We start from the raw sequence: 17,054 nt of genomic DNA, 5'->3' as shown, positions 1-17,054 counted from the left end.
AGAGAGAGAGAGAGAGGAAATCAAGCCTTCAGTGTTCGACCATCTGAGAAATTGACAAGTCTCCAAACCTCTCACACCAGCAGGAAGGATGGTTTCCCAGAGAATAACTGACTTTAAGGATACAAAATAAAATACACTATGCTCCTTTGCTGGATATGGTACCTTACCCTGTGTGGGAAGATGTATCTGATTGTACAATTTCTAAAAAAAAAAATATTTTAACCTGACTTTTGTCTGCTTTGCAAAATGATGTTTAATTTGTTTTTTCATCTAGCGGCTAAAAACTCCTTATTTTCTTGTTTTTGTCCCTCATTCCTGTTACCACCCTTCTCATATCCTCCCTGTTCCATCTTCCAACAAGTCAAATGAGAAGCTGGTGTCAACAGCAGCTGGCTGTCTTTGACTTTGCTGCCCCCCGATGGAGCTGTGGTTCACTGGTTGGGTGTACATGCAGGTGTGCCTACTGCAGTTTACATGTTAAAGTGTGTTACGGCCCAACATAAACTTAGTAGTCAGACTTGGTATCAAACAATTACAGGAGAGCCTTTTGGAGTAAGCTACTGTACATTTCATTTGCATACTTAGTACTAACACTACACCGGAGGCACAGAGGAGTTTATCAGATGTGGATGAGTTCAGTAGTACAAGGCTGTGTTCGTTTGTTGAACATATTGCTGGAGTTGTTGGGGCCAGTGGCCGCCATTTTGGCCGACCCGACATGCGTGGAGTGCTAACCCGGAAATGATGAGCGTGACCAGAGTCTCTCAAAATCTGTGGAAAATCTTTTAAACTACCCTTTGATTTTCTCAAATGAAGACAGATTCAGCAACTGCCTATTTCTCACTTAAAAAATTTTCAGGAACACGTTTCGGTGAACTATTTTAGTAAAATAATAATATATCTTATTCTGAGCAAGCCGCAATGATCGTCTGGCTTTGAATTTCTGGAGAAACCAGACCCCCGTGAAACATTCGTTGAATCATCTGCCGTCAATCAACATTCAGTGTCCCCAGACCGACAAAGTGAAAGAGCAGCTCTCTCCCAGCGAGGTGCGCTTGAGCAAGACCCCTAACCCCAAACAAATTGTTCTCAATCGATTTACCTGGATAACTAAAGGTAAAAAAATAAAAAAAAGTCATCCACACAACACATGCATTTGCCATTTTGATATATCGGCCAAACCGTTGGATTACAACTTCTGTGTCCTTCTCGTGATGCCACTGGGCCGAATTAGATGGCAAAAGAGACGTCCGTAAGAGTGTCTGTCAGTGGTTACTTTTTTTGAGCTTCACAACCTCCAGCAACATGACTCAGATCCATACAGTCAGATAACATTTGGAAAGTCTAGGAGAGCCACAAGATTAAATCATTTAATCCCCATTTTAAATTAGACGTAGTGCTAAACCGCAAGTAGCTGGCTCTGCCGATGGCTTCTCGAGTCATTTGAACTTTTTTGGCTTCATGCATCACTAAGCAACAAGGAAAGAACTGGGCTCCATCTCGAAAACTGTATCCAGTTCTTATTATACATCCATGGTCATTCCCCATCTTGCTCTCTCCAGTTATGTTGTGTCATTTTTCTACCAACAAAACTTGAAAATGTTACAATTTATACTGTTTATTGATCCCCTGTGGGGAAATTACAATCTACATTCTGTTTTGTCAGTAATCACTACACACAGGTCAAAAATACACACATGCTCAGGACCTATTCATGCACAAATTGCATGAAAAACAGATGTCAGAGTGAGTGGGCTGCTAGCTGGACCAGCGCCCTGAGCGGTTGTGGGGGGGATGGGGGGTAAAGTGCCTTGGTCAAGAGCACCTGGCAGTGCCCACACAATACATTTACTGATCTTTATCCATGCTTGTTGCAACAAAAATGTTATGCACAGTCAAGCGAGGAAGATACAGCAAAGGCAAAACCATACATCAAACTTACTTTATCTTACTTTATCAATAAATTCCCTTTTTCATACATACACACCCAGCAGAGAATCACAGCGGCTCATACTGTGAAAGACAAAGAACATTTTCTTATTTTCACTACGATACAGCCAGATTACGGACTGTAATCATATAAAAGTTAGGACAAATGACCGCAATGGTCTTGCTAGGAGTGCAAAATAGTCCTATTACAACGTTCTTTTAACAGTATGTGTCTGTTTTTTAACAGGGCAATTCCATTCTTCACATTTGCTCTAAAGTCCCAGCCTAGGTGCCCCCACAAATTACTTTCTCTTTGGCCTAAATGAGCCTTCTGGCCAGTCCAAGTGCCCCCAAAGTGCCATTTTGTTAATCCTTACCCATTATTCATAACTTTATTATCCTTCAGGTCAAATACGATTTGCATTGAATACAATTTTGAGTGTGTGCATGCGAGCGGTGAGCCAAGATGTTTGCCGATATGGGACTATGGGGGAAAAAATCAGGGCTAAGGTCTTGTAGTGGCCACTTCCATTAGAGAGTCTGTTCACACAACTGACGCAGCAGGTACTCAGGCTTTTCCAAATAGTTGTATATGTGTGTATGTTTGTACACAAAGAGTGACCCTTGTGTGCCCATGTGTTTAGCGACCCATTAAGAAGAAATGTTTCCCATAAATCATAAACAGTCATTAATCATAACTTAACATCCTTCAGGTCAAAGACGATTTGCTTATAAAAATCCACCTCAAAGAGACTTTTGAAGAATGCCTTTCCAAGACTTTTTACCAGCGGTGTTAGGCTAACAGCGCGGGAATGATTCAGTCACTTTATTGGTCTAGAATACAACAAGCAAGAATAGGACACTATGATGTCCATTACAAAATTAAACTTGAAATTGAATGTGCAGAGGGTTGTTTTTAGATACTGAATCTATCAGTCACATGTTGATAAAGCTCTACGGATTTACCTCATCCCAGCGTAAAGCCTGTCTGTTGCACAAACCTGCTTACTGTTTCATATTGATGCTACATCAACCCCTTTTTTATATCCTGGTAAATTTATCTCTGCTTTGAGCACGGCACAATATTTTATAATCCCGGTGAGTATGCTGACGACCTCCTAAATTTGACTGTCTGATGGGGATATTATTCTTCATAGTGCTTACAATGGACTACTTCCTAAATCTGGGTTTGGGACAGAACGTTGTTTTACAATTCAGGGTTTCTCTACAAACCACTGTGTGTCCATTACAGGGAATAGAAAACAGAAGGAGAAAGACAAGAAGAAGAGGATAGGCCTTTATTAATCCTGAAAAGGGGAAATTCACATTTGTCCCTCTGTTCCAGTTACACACATAACACATGCCCTAAATACAAATCACATGAACAAAGAGGACCTATGCATGCACTAATAAAGAGATGTCAGAGTGAGGGAGCTGCACAAGAATGAGCACGCTGAGCAGTTGTGGGTTTGGTGCCTTGCTCAAGGGCACTTTGGCAACCCCTAACCCTAACCCATACTTTGGTACCTACGGACTACGGAGATTAAATGGAAGTACCGCTAAAAGTAAAATAGCTCGCTCATAATAAACACAGCCTGTACTTGCATTTAATGGTATGGTAGGCAATACATTATTTTACTTGTCTTACTTATATCATTTAAAACTGAAAATGGCAAAGTAGTGCTTAAACCGCCACAAAGAAATGTAGTAAATGTCAAAAAAAGTCAGAGCAATGGCTGTAAGATAACCATAAGATGCAAGGAGTTAGTTTTTAGCAAATTGTGGTAAAAAATTGTATACATGCCACTTTAAGTAGGATTTTCTTACTAAATATGATGCACTAAAAATTAGGAAAACACATGCAAGACACAAAACAAGCAAAAAAAGGAACATCCTTACCCACTTTCACTTTCACAGGAAAATATCAACGTCATGGATACCAATGTCAGGTACCGTCCGGCTCGGGTCGGGTTCGGTCACATCAGCGCGGTAATGCATTTGTTGTAAGATGGTGCTGTGGGTCCTTTTGAGAGAGCTCAGTGCATGTGGGCTTGTGTGTGTGTGGAAAGTGGGCAGAAGAGAGATAGAGAAAGATGAAGCATGCAACCAGAGCCGAGTTGGTGGAATAAGTTCAAGTTTTGTACACAGTGTGTGCGGTGTCCAAAATAACCCCCAGACTGAAAGCCAAGTTCATTCATTTGCTCACCAGGAACAGGATTTTAACCCCGTTATTCATTTTATAACAGGGCCCCAGGCGTCAACGAGTCTCCACTGGCTTTCCGACATTGCTCGGAAATGAAGCAAGCAGGAAAGGTTCAATTGTTGAACATTTTAAATTAAACAGCTTACTAACGTGCACTGGTTGCCCCGTGTGCACTGATGTGTTCATCTGTTGACATTTCAGAATGCCTTCCCAAAGTTGCTTGATACAAGCGGGCATTCCACACAAACAAACATAGCCTACATGTGTTATAAGTATGAGAAAGAAAATGAGATTTTAACTGGGTTGAGCTCAGGTTGGACTTTGACACACATTTCCTAATGCCTGCTGTACTCAGACCGAAAGATTCATCTACAATCCGAACTCTAAGGCGTAGCATTTAGATAAAGCAATGCAAGAAGCACATAACGAACAGTTGTCCATTCTAACAGTTTACAGAGGACACTAAAACATGATGCTCACGGCTGGGATATGCTTGTTGTTGCCATGGTTTGTTGGTTATGAAGTTATTGAAGTCTGCACTAGTATCTGAATCATGGGCTTACAATGTAAGCCAATAAGCCAAACAAAACTTACATACTTGGGGATTTTATAACGCCACTGATGGATAGCCAACTTCAATAACTCCATTACTCACAAACGGTAACATCAAACACTGCATGTCACAGCCGTGTCTATCACTTAGTGTCCACTGGAAGAAGTTTTTGAGCCTCTTGCAGCACTATCTCTAAATGCTGTGCATGACATGGCAAAGATGTTTTATATTTTGCTGGTGTTGTCTCCTTGCATGTGTTTTCTTAATTTGCACTGTGTTGAGCTCTCAGGCCCACCGTACAATTGCCAGGGGAAACGTACATTTTGACATTGACAATATGTACAATTAATACATTTCAGCACAAGGTTATGTAAACATTAATTCAGCAGTCATTCAGCAGCCTTTTAAATCCCCCCGTGATATTTTAAGGTCAATTTGTGCTTTTGGGACTTTTTGGGGATATTTGCTGGCATACAAACATTTAAACAGGAATGATTATCAGGGAATCAGAGTTCCTCTGCTTCTGATGCATTTAAACAAACTGCAACAACAGCATTGTGGTGTGACTACTATTTTTACCTTTCTTATACCAATTGCATTTTAGGGCTTCTGCACACTGCCTGTGTGGTGTTAGCGTGGCATGAGTGTGGCGTTAGCTTGGCGTGTCCGTTTTTATTTCAGCTCCCGTGTTAATATGTGAGAGCAACTGACACGCAACAAAAACGCTCACGTCACGTAGGCTGTGTGCAGGAGGCGTTATGAAAGTGGTTTTCTTTCACAAGAGGTTTGGGTTATTGGACTAGAGTATGCTATTAAAAGTACTGTGTGTGTGTGTGTATGTGTGAAATGTCACATGGTGAGGATTACGGTGGATAACGTCCATAGCAAGAGCCTCTTCTGTTGAGTGCAACTGCTACCTCAGTGTGTATACACATAGTACCACACACACAAACACACCGTAGATACTCACACAAAAAGGAGACCAAGGCATACTTAGTGCACGTGAAATTCTTTATCAATGTCCCTATCTTTGCTGGGGGGGGGCAGGCCTTAGCATTAAACACCACAATGACAGTCAAGGCCCTGGTTGGTTTGTTTATCAAAACAAAGACTTGTCACTCTGTGAGGTAGGGGGGAGATTAGATAATCCTTCACAGTTACGGCCAAGGCAGGAACACAGAGAAAGGAAAAACAGGAGAGAAAGAAAACAGATTTTGAGCGTTTGAAAAGGGTGTGTGTGTGTGTGTGTGTGTGTGTGTGTGTGTGTGTGTGTGTGTGCGCGCGCATGCTGAAGAGATTTGACTAGCATATTCTCCACCCCCAATCTCTATACTACTCTATATTTTTGTGAAGCATCTCACTTAATAGCTTTACTCCTCCTCCATCTTCTGCTTCAATTGGATGGCTAATTATGTAAAGTGTGGGGCCCAATGGAACACACACACACACACACACACACACAGACTGACAAGTAGCAGCTTAATTACCATCTGAAATGACAGCCTCATCACTGCCGATACAGTATCTGTCTTTAGAAACACTTTACTGAGGAGTACATACTGTGTGTGTGTGTGTGTGTGTGTGTTTCACAGATCATGTTGTGCAGGCACACAAGTCTAAACACTTATACATACAGCATTTGAATGGTGTGCTATCACCTGCAGTATATTGCAGAGGCCTGTTAATAGCTTTACATCCTCTAGGAATGACTATATTCTATTGCGGATGTTTAATTCTTTACAATTGTAAAGTGATGTTTGGCTCAGCTGTTTGCTTTCACTTTTGCTTTTCACTTCTATTCTGGTACCTGAGTTAACTATTAAACAGCTGGCAACTTGAAAGACTGAGTACTAGCTTAAAGAGGCATTTCTCAGTTATACAACCTTGGTCTAAAGCCCTGTTTTCACGGGATTAGTATTACCTGGTGACCTCTAGTCATTTGTAATAATAACGGAAGTGTCTGTGATCTTAAAGGAGAATTCTGGTTGATTCCAACACGTAGCTCTGTTGTTTGTAAATTTGGAGAAAATCAAAACCAATTGGTAATGCCTAGATTGTGTTATCCCCCTGACAGAGTTAGCACCCAACAGGCTGAAACAGGGCAAGTTTTAAACATGTTTTTAGCCACTTAACATGCTCAAAATGTCATTAATTTTTATTGTGCAGTGATTCCTTCTGAGTAAATCGCCATTTTGGCTTCACCTAAAAGGTAATTTTGTGCCTTTTTGTAGGCAGCTCCCATAATAAAAACACTCTCTGTAAAAACTACATTAAAGAGACTAAAAAAATAATGTTAAAAGAGAGAAGAACTCTGTGAGCCTGTTCCATTCTGTAAAAACATGGTAAACAGTCTCGAAGATGAAGACAAAGGCACTCGCTAAGAACAGAGAGAAAGAGAGAGATGCCTATATACACACCGGGCAACATTAGCATTCATTTAGAGTGTGTATCTGTCTGCCGTTTTGTGCCTTTTCTTCTACTACTTCCAGTAGTGTAAGAGGCAAGTTGTTATGGAAGTGTGTCATTCTGATTTCCTCCTGTAAGAATGTGTGCTCACTACTGCAGAGCTGTTGGCCAGCCACCACTATAAACCTATGAAGAAGGCCACCTCTGAGGGGAATAAAGAGTCAAACAAAGCTACAGCTGTGAGGTTTGTTTGTGTACCTCTTCATGCTGACTGAAATGTAAAGTTTTATATCTAATTAGGTAGAAAGGAAATGGCCATAAATGATGGCTTCCACAAAAAGGATTCTGTGTAGACATCTTTATATCCTCACCTTATTTCTTCTTTTAGTTTTCAGGATTTTTTTTACCAGTAAGGAATAGTGTGAGGCATATGGACGCTTGGTCAGTTATCTCGGGAGTTAGAATTTTAAAAGATTTCTTGTTTCTTTCTTCTTGAACCTTCCTTCTGTTGTTCCAAATGGACCATGTCGACAGTCTTAAAATAACCTCAGCCTTTCCTCTGTTTTTCCTTTTGCAACTCAAAACAGAGAGACTCGTGCAGTGGGAATACAATTCACTGAACCACTGTCAACCAAAGGCTTCCCTTTCCTCACTTGGACAATAAAAAGCCATTTGACAACAACACAGCCAATCCCAGCAGAAATGAATCGATGACATTCAGACATGATGGGGGACTACTTTGCCCCAAAAAGAATGCTGTCCACAAAAACTGACCATTTGAACTGAATGTTTAGTTATTTGCTTGCTTATGCACAGTGTTGACTGTGGATCTGTCAAACATATTCACTAACTGGTTAGGAAGTTGTTTATGCTCTTAAAACAGGCTGGGGTTATTTTAACAACCATTCATATGGGGGGAATCATAAATATTTGTACAAGCTTTCAAGGCAATCCATCCAATAGTTATTGAGATATCAGTCTGGACCAAAGTGGTGAACCAACGCATCTCACTGCCCAAGATCATGCAACTGTCATAATGTTCATGTAAATATCAATCTAAACATTTGTGAATATTTTTGCTTGTGACTTCACATTCATAAAACAGGTGTGTGAACAGTTTCTACAAGTACAAATTTTAACATTCAAGTTAATATTTTTCATTCTGCACGTTCTCAAATCATATTCTACAAGCTCTCACATATTTCAACATATTTACCTTCATAGATTGCATTCCCCTGCCCATTAATCAACACCCCCATAGCTGTGATTAGATGGCTGGTATTTGTTACATCTCGCTCCCATTTTTATGGTAATGTCCTTGACAGCCAGTGAGCATTTTTCTTTGTATAGATGACACTGTGAGACTGTGTTTCAATCTCAATGTCAAATTTTCATAGCTACAAACACCTGAACAAATTTTCAGAAACCCTTTTATCTAGGGTGCTGTGCCACATGTGCCAAAACTCTGGACATCACATTTAGTTTTATCAGGTTCTTTCCATGTCTGTCCTTGTCTGTTTGTGTTTTTTGAGCAGCAGATTGACTCTCAGCATGCCCCCCCTCTTTAAGTGTGAGCCAGGGACCTGACCTGGCTCCCAAATCGATACATGCCTCTGTCAGTTAGGGGATCCATCTATGGTTTGGCTGGCGTGAAATGCATGTGTGGATGTGTGACCGTGTCTTTTCTTAAGAGTGCTCCTGAGAGCAAAGGAGACACAAAGAGGGAGGGAGCCGGCGCAATTTAAAATTGAGTGAAGCAATGGTGAGCCAAAGTTTCATTATCCTCAAGGCTACTGTATCCACAGTCGGCAGCTTGTTCATAGAATGGATTTTACAACAGCCCTAAAAGCAACACAGACAAATTTTTATATATATTTATTTATTTAATTTTTACAGCAGCGCACTGCTCAGCGAGACAAATGCTTTAGTGATCTCATGTTACTTGTACATACATTTTACAACATAACGCATGGATTTTTACATTTTAGTGAAGCAATCAGTGATCTCATGTTACTTGTATATAAATTTTACAACATAACGCATGGATTTTTACATTTTAGTGAAGCAATCCAATAATGCATTACTGTTAGCATGGGTAAGCATTTTTCTTAACAAATCAACCTGTAAATGACTTCATTCAGTGGACCCCTGAGTAAAAAGGACAAAAAAGGAAGTGTGACATGCGACTTTGCATCGGTTACAGGTACAACCCCTCCCTCGTAAAATGCAACAAAACCTCTCACCTACAGCCTCAGCATTTCCCTAGTTGCAGCCAAATGGTGCTGCATTTCTAAGGGCCACAGGGCTATTTTTTCTCTTTTAAAAGCTGAGGTGTCAAAACAGGTATGTCATGGTTGGGTACCCTTTTTAATCTGTGTCTCTCTCCCCAAGAGGCTTCCAGTCTGCTGACAGCTTTCCTCTTTCTTCGCCGCACTCACTCTGGCTTTCTCCTCCATTTTGTACCCATAAGAAGGGAACAGAAAAGTCCCTACTGTCTGTTAAACTGACGTGATCTATTTGACATTTTTTAATTACAAGACCGGTTGTGTTGTTCAGTGTGTGAGCATACACAAGGACAATGTTTTTGCATTACAGTAGGGTTGTACGTGTTCCACTTCTAATTTACATTTCCAAGCAACCAACGTCAATAGAGGGTAGAGGAGGATGTATAATGATGATTTAATTTTCTGCACACTGAGCTCTGTCTGTCTGTCTCAGTCTGGGAGACACTCGCCTATCACTCTGGAGATGATAAGTAAAGCCGCAACTGGGCATGTGGGACATGTATGTGTTTCACACTGATAAAATATAAGGGACATGCATGCATGTCCCACAAAAAAGGTTCTCTTTTCAACACCAAATGTGAGTGTGCGTGTATTTGCTTTCATACACACTCCCTTTCATCTTATAGAAAACTTCGGTAGCAAAATCAAATCTGTCAGAAGGGGAAGCATATGCAATATATTGTCCCACTCTGTGCTGGTATGAAAGTGTCTGGGCCTCCTTTTTTTTTTTTTCTCAGCACAGCCACAGAAATGGACACAGCCTCACATTTTGCTCATTACTGTTGTTGATACTTTAAAGCTTACTGTATTAAAATAACAGGACATTTCCATTTCTCTTTTTGTCACAGAATCATCGATCCTGTCATACGATGGCAGCATGTACATGAAAGTGGTGATACCAAACATTGTGCACACAGAGGCCGAGGACGTGTCTCTCCGCTTCATGTCCCAGCGGGCGTTCGGCCTGCTCATGGCCGCCACGTCCCGCGAGTCAGCAGACACACTGAGGCTCGAGCTAGACAGCGGGAGAGTCAAACTGACGGTCAACCTAGGTATCGTATAAACCGTCCCTGTTGGCTCACCTCCCCTCTGGTTCAAGAAGAAGCCTCACTGTCTTTGTGTTTTCTTTTGTTTTCATTTTCTTTCTGGTCCTGACATGATATCAGACCTAACACACACTAAACCAGTTTCTGTAGTTTGTCTTTGTAGTTGCATGTATTGTTTTTGACTTGCCTGGACTGTATATTTTTCTGCCTTGATGCTCAGATGTCTGTGTAGACTTTTATATCCATCAATATAACACGTAACAAAGTTATCCATGCTCTGCAACACATCTTTTGAACGGATCATAGATTTAGTCATGCTCATTATTGTGTACAAAAAGATTTTTTTTTTCCCAAATGGGCAGTATTTTACTTCTTGAATTACTCTTAATAGATGGCACTGTTGTTTTCACACATGCATTAATTCAAATAGCAACATTTGAGATAATATTCCGCCATCTATTCAGAACTGCAGGTATACATTAAGCTTCTGTACATGTAAGTGCTGCACTGATGCATTCCTATCACATGGGTCTGTTCCTGTGGTATTTTTTTAATTTATTTTTGCTCATGATAGCAGGTTCATGTTACTCTCCGTCCATAAGTAACCCTTGGTCTAGCTGGCATCTCCCATGCCTTGTTCAAAGATGGCACTCACCCCTTCAAAGGCCCCGAGCCTGCGGCCCGTCTGGCAAACAGCCCGATGCCACAGCACCCAGCGCGCCTGCAGATGGTGGCACAAGTGGTACATTTAAGTAAAGTGCCGGCCTTTATAGCAGTGAGCCTAGAATATATACTCTCCAGATAAAGCATATGTTCCCACAAAATATCTGAATGTGACATGTATAGTAAATACATACACGCACTCTGCTACCACAGCTGCCAAAAACATGGAACACCTGTAGTCCATATTTTTGTTTTTAATGTGCAATGTGGTCTTTTGGACCTTTTGAAATCTAAAGGAATTTAAGATTCTAACAAAATCCATTTAATGCACGATAATGGTATTTTTCATAATCATTAGTAACTTACACAGGACCCTCTGATAGAAGGTCTCTTTAGGCCTCTGTAGGTGTTGGTGCTGCGTGGCTCGAGGCTGTTTGTTTCCACTTTTCTGTTGCGGTTGACGGCACATGACCAGCCGGTGCAGGCTCAACACTCTGCCATAGATGGAAAGATTTAGATGATTTAAAACCATGTAAAGCCTCAATTTTGATGACAATTCAAACAAAATTGCTATGTTTAAACCCTTTAGTGTGCTTATTGGAAAATATTTTGGCTCTCTGATGTTGCTGATGTGGCCATTAAATTGCAAGCAACCATTTTGAAAGTCAACATGTAGCCAAATATGAACCAGTAAAGTCATATTAACCAGCATTCGTACATTATTATTGGCTACAGCATTGAGAGTAATTTATTAGTATTGAATTGGGATTCAATTGGATTTCCATTATCAGTATAGCGATATTGACCATCAGTAGCCAACCACGCTAAAATGGCCACCAGGGGTCATGTGACCGTCCCCGGAAGGTGGCTTTTCTTGCTCTTGGTTGTCTGCAGCTGTAACCTTGAAGGATGCGATTTCATCTGTCACTTATTCTCCCCTCCCCATCTAGACTGTGTCAGGATAAACTGTAACTCCAGTAAGTCAACATTCTTCTTCTGCAGCCTTCTTCCTACAATCAATGTTTGATCATAGCTTGTGTGCTAGATGTAAGGACAGAAATGTGTGGATGCAGGGGACTGATAAGAGGATTTTTCAGATAAGAGGAAATAAAATAATAGCCAGAGATTAAAGTTATGCAAATCTGACTTTATTCACTCTATGTATTTTAAGTGGCCCACTTTTCAAATTGATTCAGGCAACTAGTTCTTAATCTTTCCCTGTATGCCTATAGCTACTCGCTGAACATTTACACTTTCAGACTTTATGGGCTATATTGTTTTCCCAAATATACTGTAGTATATTGCTGTGTCTCACTTGCTTTGTTGTCTTTGCCCTCCTTATTTTAACACATACGGCAGTATATAGGCCTATATTGTGATATATAGATGGTGTTAGCAGACATGCTGTTACTCATGAAGGGGACTCTTATTTTATTTTTATTATTTTCATAAGTGCTCACAGCCGAGAGAGAGAGAGAGAGAGAGAGAAAACAGATTGTAGACCTCTGTTCATACCAATTGATTATTGTCATTAATTAGTATTCCAGTGCACACATGCTGCAAATTCAAACCTTTATTTTATTAATTTAATGACACTTTTTGATTTAATTCATTTGGAATCTTTTTTTCTTTTTTTTTAACTTAACGTTAGTTAATTAATTTTAGTTAAGTTTGCCTTTTAATGCAGCCAACCACAATATAGTACACTACCAATAACAGCAATATACAGTGGCCTGAATACAAGCCACAATGTGCCAAAAATTCTATATTTAACAAAATCTTGATTTAAAGTCACAACAAGCATACATTCTTAAATTTGATACTTTAAACTACTAGTATTTGTCTACAGAGTTGGGTCATTTAGACTTTGGTTTCTCCAAGGAGACATGTTTTTTCCCACACAGAACAGGGCAACAATGCACAACAGGAGTTTAGTTGCCAGATTAAAATCCTGAATTTAGTCTACAAATGACTTTAGGTGACTACTTTTGAACACCGCTTCTTTAGATTCCAACCCTGTGTTCCATTCAATATTATTCAACAGATTCAGGATTGTGAGTTGAATGGGTCTGGATTGCCCTCTAGTGGTTAGTGACAGGCATGTTATCATGACAGCTACAGTGAAACTGCAGTACAATTTGTGACTTTTTGTAAGTAAACCGGTACAACAGGCTATTTAAGTCGAAGTATAACACAGAAGGATTACTCAAAAGTTCAAAACTATGGAATATAAGCAAGAGAGAGAGAGAGAGAGACACGGTTGTTTTCAATAACATGTGAATTCTTAGTCACAGCTTTTGAGTCCTTGCATGAGTTACAGCAAATGTTTGCTTTTATTTTGCTGTCAGTTGTGATTTGTTGTATTGTTTTCCTCTGTTGTCAAGTCAAAACCAAATTTTTGTTTAGAGAGTAAGACTATCTCTGTATGATAAAGACTTTTATTTTAATCTGACTAAAAATAGTTAAAAAAACTAAAAACTAAAATTGTTTTCCTGGTTGATTTTTCCAATCTGTGGCATTAGTTGTGAAAACAGAGATTTGGTTTGTGCGTGTGCTTCCCCCGTCCCTTGACTAACTAACCCTCCTCTTCAGGCAAGGGCCCTGAGGTTCTTTATGCCGGACAAAAGCTCAACGACTATGAGTGGCACTCAGTACGAGTGGTCCGCCGCGGTAAAAACTTCAAACTCACTGTGGATGACGACATGGCTGAAGGTATTACTCTTGTCAACTCTTATTTTGCTAATTTACAACATTCATGATGTGCATGATCATACAATTTTCCTCTTATGGGAGCACGTAATGGGAAGCATCTGTACAGAGGCTGGGTTTAGGAAAAGAAGAACGGGGAAAGAAAAGGTTGCACGCAGGACACGACCCGCGGTCTCTGGGGGACGCCGGCAACAACGGGGAGGTTGGGTTTAGGAAAAGAGCAACGGGGAAAGGAAATGTCGCATGTGGGAGACGATCCCCGGTCTCCAGGGGAGATTTTTGGCATTTAATAGAACTCACTACCGTAGTTGTGCTGAAACTTGCTTCCCATTGAAATAAATTAATTTAAAAACATGCTCACCGTAACAAAAACAAAAACAAGATAAACGTGTCAGTGTACACAAATCCATTAAATAATGTGGCACAAAATGCCATGAGACTTGGTTGGACCTCATCTAACAATTTATTGGTCTGTGATTTCCCCATTTTTGGTTTTACTTGACTGTCAGCATTGGTAGGGTTATTACATCAGCATGACATAAAGTGCAACTGGGTTGTTTGGGTTAGGGTTGCAGTGGCCTTCCTCCTCTTCCACCGCTTCATCCATCGGCTTCTTTTCCTTTGTCTTCCCTCCTCCATCTCAGGTCAGATGGCAGGCGATCACACCCGTCTAGAGTTCAACAACGTGGAGACGGGCATCTTGACCGAGAAACGTTTTGTCTCGTCTGCTCCCTCCCCTTTTATTGGGCATCTTCAGGTATGAATCAAAACATCCCGACGCAGCAGACGTGTGATTTCAACAAACGTTAGTCACAGATTAGTGTCGCATCGACAGACCTATCTCCACAACGCTGTGGAGTAAGGTATGGCTACACCACACATACATTATAGGATAGGAGAACAAAAACGCTCAGGATTGCTTGCAATTCTATAACCCTCATGTTGTCCTTGGGTCAAATTGACCCGTTTTCATACATCAGTGTTCTTTTTAATTACCCAAAACTTAATTGATTCCACACAACGCTCTTTGGCAAGTAAAAATCTCTACTTTCATGAATTTTAGGGGTGTCTTATGCAATTTTTGAGGTTTGTTTATCATAAATTCCAAAATTAACTGTAAAACTAAAATTGGGAAGTAAGTGTAACGTAGTGTTAAACATGGAAAAAAAGTGACAAACATTGAAAAAGTGTTGAAAATGGGACAAAAACATAAGAAAAATTAAAAACATGGATAAAAAGCGTCAACAAAAGTGTTCTTTTGTTACTTTCAATTTTGATGGGAAGACAACACAAGGGTTGAACCAATCACAATCATGTTGGGCGGCGCTAAGCTCCGGACTCTTGACGGTGGCTTTCTCTGAATACATTACATTAAATGTAATTTGCTCTTACCAGTGCATCACTGTGTGTACTTTCTCCAGAGCAATCGTGCCTTTGGGTCCAAAACGTAAATCTTTACAGTAATTTACCTAAAGAACAAAGCAGGCCTGTCTTATTGCACGAACCAAATTAATTTTAAATACCTGACATTTTCAGTGTGTAGCTTGCTAGCTCAAAGGACACTGTTGTTTTCTTTAGCAAGTTTTACCCATTATTATTCATCCTCTTGGCGGAAGGTGTCTTTATGAAGTATTCATGACAATATATATTTCTTAACTTTACTGTATTTGCACGGAATATAAAATATTCTCCTTGGATTAGGTAATATATACTCCTTGGATTAGGTATGACTATTCAAAACACAATATTGGAGGTTGGTCATTTGGCAGCTTTGGGTACTGTGTTACCATGTTAAACTGGAGTCAATTAAATAAAAAACAATGTAATTAAAGTGTGCTTTAACAACACTGTCTCTCAACAACTCCCACCACAGAGCCTCAAGTTTAACGGCATGCAGTACATCGACATGTGCAAGAACGGGGACATTGACTTCTGCGAGCTCAACGCGCGATTCGGTATACGCTTCATCATCGCCGACCCCATCACATTCAAGACCAAGGGCAGCTACCTGGGCTTAGCCACTCTGCAGGCCTATACCACCATGCACCTCTTCTTTCAGTTCAAAACCACATCGTCCGACGGTTTCATCATCTTTAACAGCGGGGACGGGAATGACTTTATTGCCGTGGAGCTGGTCAAAGGGTGAGCGCGACACTGATGATGCCTGCATGTTGATGTTTTATTCAGTGGCTGTAGTTCAGAGATAATAATTCAATTAAAATAGCAATGCTAATGTGGGCGTAGTTTGTTTCTTAAGGCAATAGGATTTTAACAGTTGAGTTTGACCCAACAATCAATCCCAATTCGCTGTTGCACCTTTTGTAAGCTTGTGACAAACATCCTCCTGTTGCAGGAAAAATTTCTTTCTTTATCAGTTTAACTCTTATTAGTGTCAGAGCAATGCAAGCTGATTGTGAAAGTTTTTCCCAATTAATTTTAATCAGACCGGCAAGATAAAAGCAGACGTACTGCAAACTGCACACACATTTACACTAACAAAGCCTGATGTATTCATCTGCTGCGCTTGTCCTCTGCCAGGTTTATCCACTATGTGTTCGACCTGGGAAACGGGCCAAGTCTGCTGAAGGGGAACAGTGACAACCCACTGAACGATAACCAGTGGCATAACGTGGTCATCACGAGGGACGCTTCCAACACACACACGCTCAAGGTGGATACAAAGTCAGTCACTCAGAATGTCAACGGAGCCAAGAACCTCGACCTCAAAGGTACGACCCGGGTTGATTTATAGACTGTATAAGTCAAACCATATCTTGATCTCCCACTGTTCATGTTTCTGAAAGGTTTTGTTTTTATTGTTTATTTGATGCTATAAAAATGGGATGAAACGTCCTGATTGACAGCTGGGATTGACTTGTGATTGGTTTGAATGGGTTCATCAGTACTGTGCAGATTCTGGCTCCAAAATTACAAACGGGCCCCGCCTGTATCCAGGATATTTTGGCTTCACTTTCATACAGTGGGAGGAAGTTGAGATTCGAAATCCATCTTTATATACTGTCTATGGTACCACATCATTTCTTTTGGAGAAATTAAGAAATTAAATTGATTGTCTTCATGATGAAGGTGTAAGAATGTCATACAACGACAACAGCATGCCAAGCATTATACCTACACATGACTTGAGTCAGACCCGAGTCATAATGCTTTAAATTAGTAGTACTTAAACATTTGGATTAAAAGTCTACATATGAATTTTCCACGAGATTTTAAGTATCCCTACTTTAGACAGACAATAG

General features: G+C 40.3%; 1 protein-coding gene across 18 annotated transcripts in view; it reads left to right on the top strand.

Annotated features, from left to right (window-relative positions):
* The window catches only part of nrxn3b (neurexin 3b), a 295,437-nt gene that overhangs the window by 106,717 nt on the left and 171,666 nt on the right, over positions 1–17,054 (top strand). For 13 of the 18 annotated variants that reach the window (XM_034900807.1, XM_034900806.1, XM_034900808.1 and 10 more), the window contains 6 exons: positions 10,225–10,428; positions 12,036–12,062; positions 13,678–13,797; positions 14,439–14,551; positions 15,668–15,936; positions 16,333–16,523. In XM_034900807.1, the coding sequence (XP_034756698.1) occupies positions 10,225–10,428; positions 12,036–12,062; positions 13,678–13,797; positions 14,439–14,551; positions 15,668–15,936; positions 16,333–16,523 (924 nt within the window). The remainder of the gene's footprint in view (positions 1–10,224; positions 10,429–12,035; positions 12,063–13,677; positions 13,798–14,438; positions 14,552–15,667; positions 15,937–16,332; positions 16,524–17,054) is intronic. The other 5 variants (XM_034900814.1, XM_034900805.1, XM_034900804.1 and 2 more) reach the window with 1 other exon arrangement.

The sequence above is a fragment of the Etheostoma cragini genome, chromosome 18, assembly GCF_013103735.1.
Source record: "Etheostoma cragini isolate CJK2018 chromosome 18, CSU_Ecrag_1.0, whole genome shotgun sequence".
In the NCBI taxonomy this organism is placed as follows: Eukaryota; Metazoa; Chordata; class Actinopteri; order Perciformes; family Percidae; genus Etheostoma; species Etheostoma cragini.
Note: the sequence above shows the minus strand (reverse complement) of the source record. Positions and strands in the feature narration are given on the sequence as shown.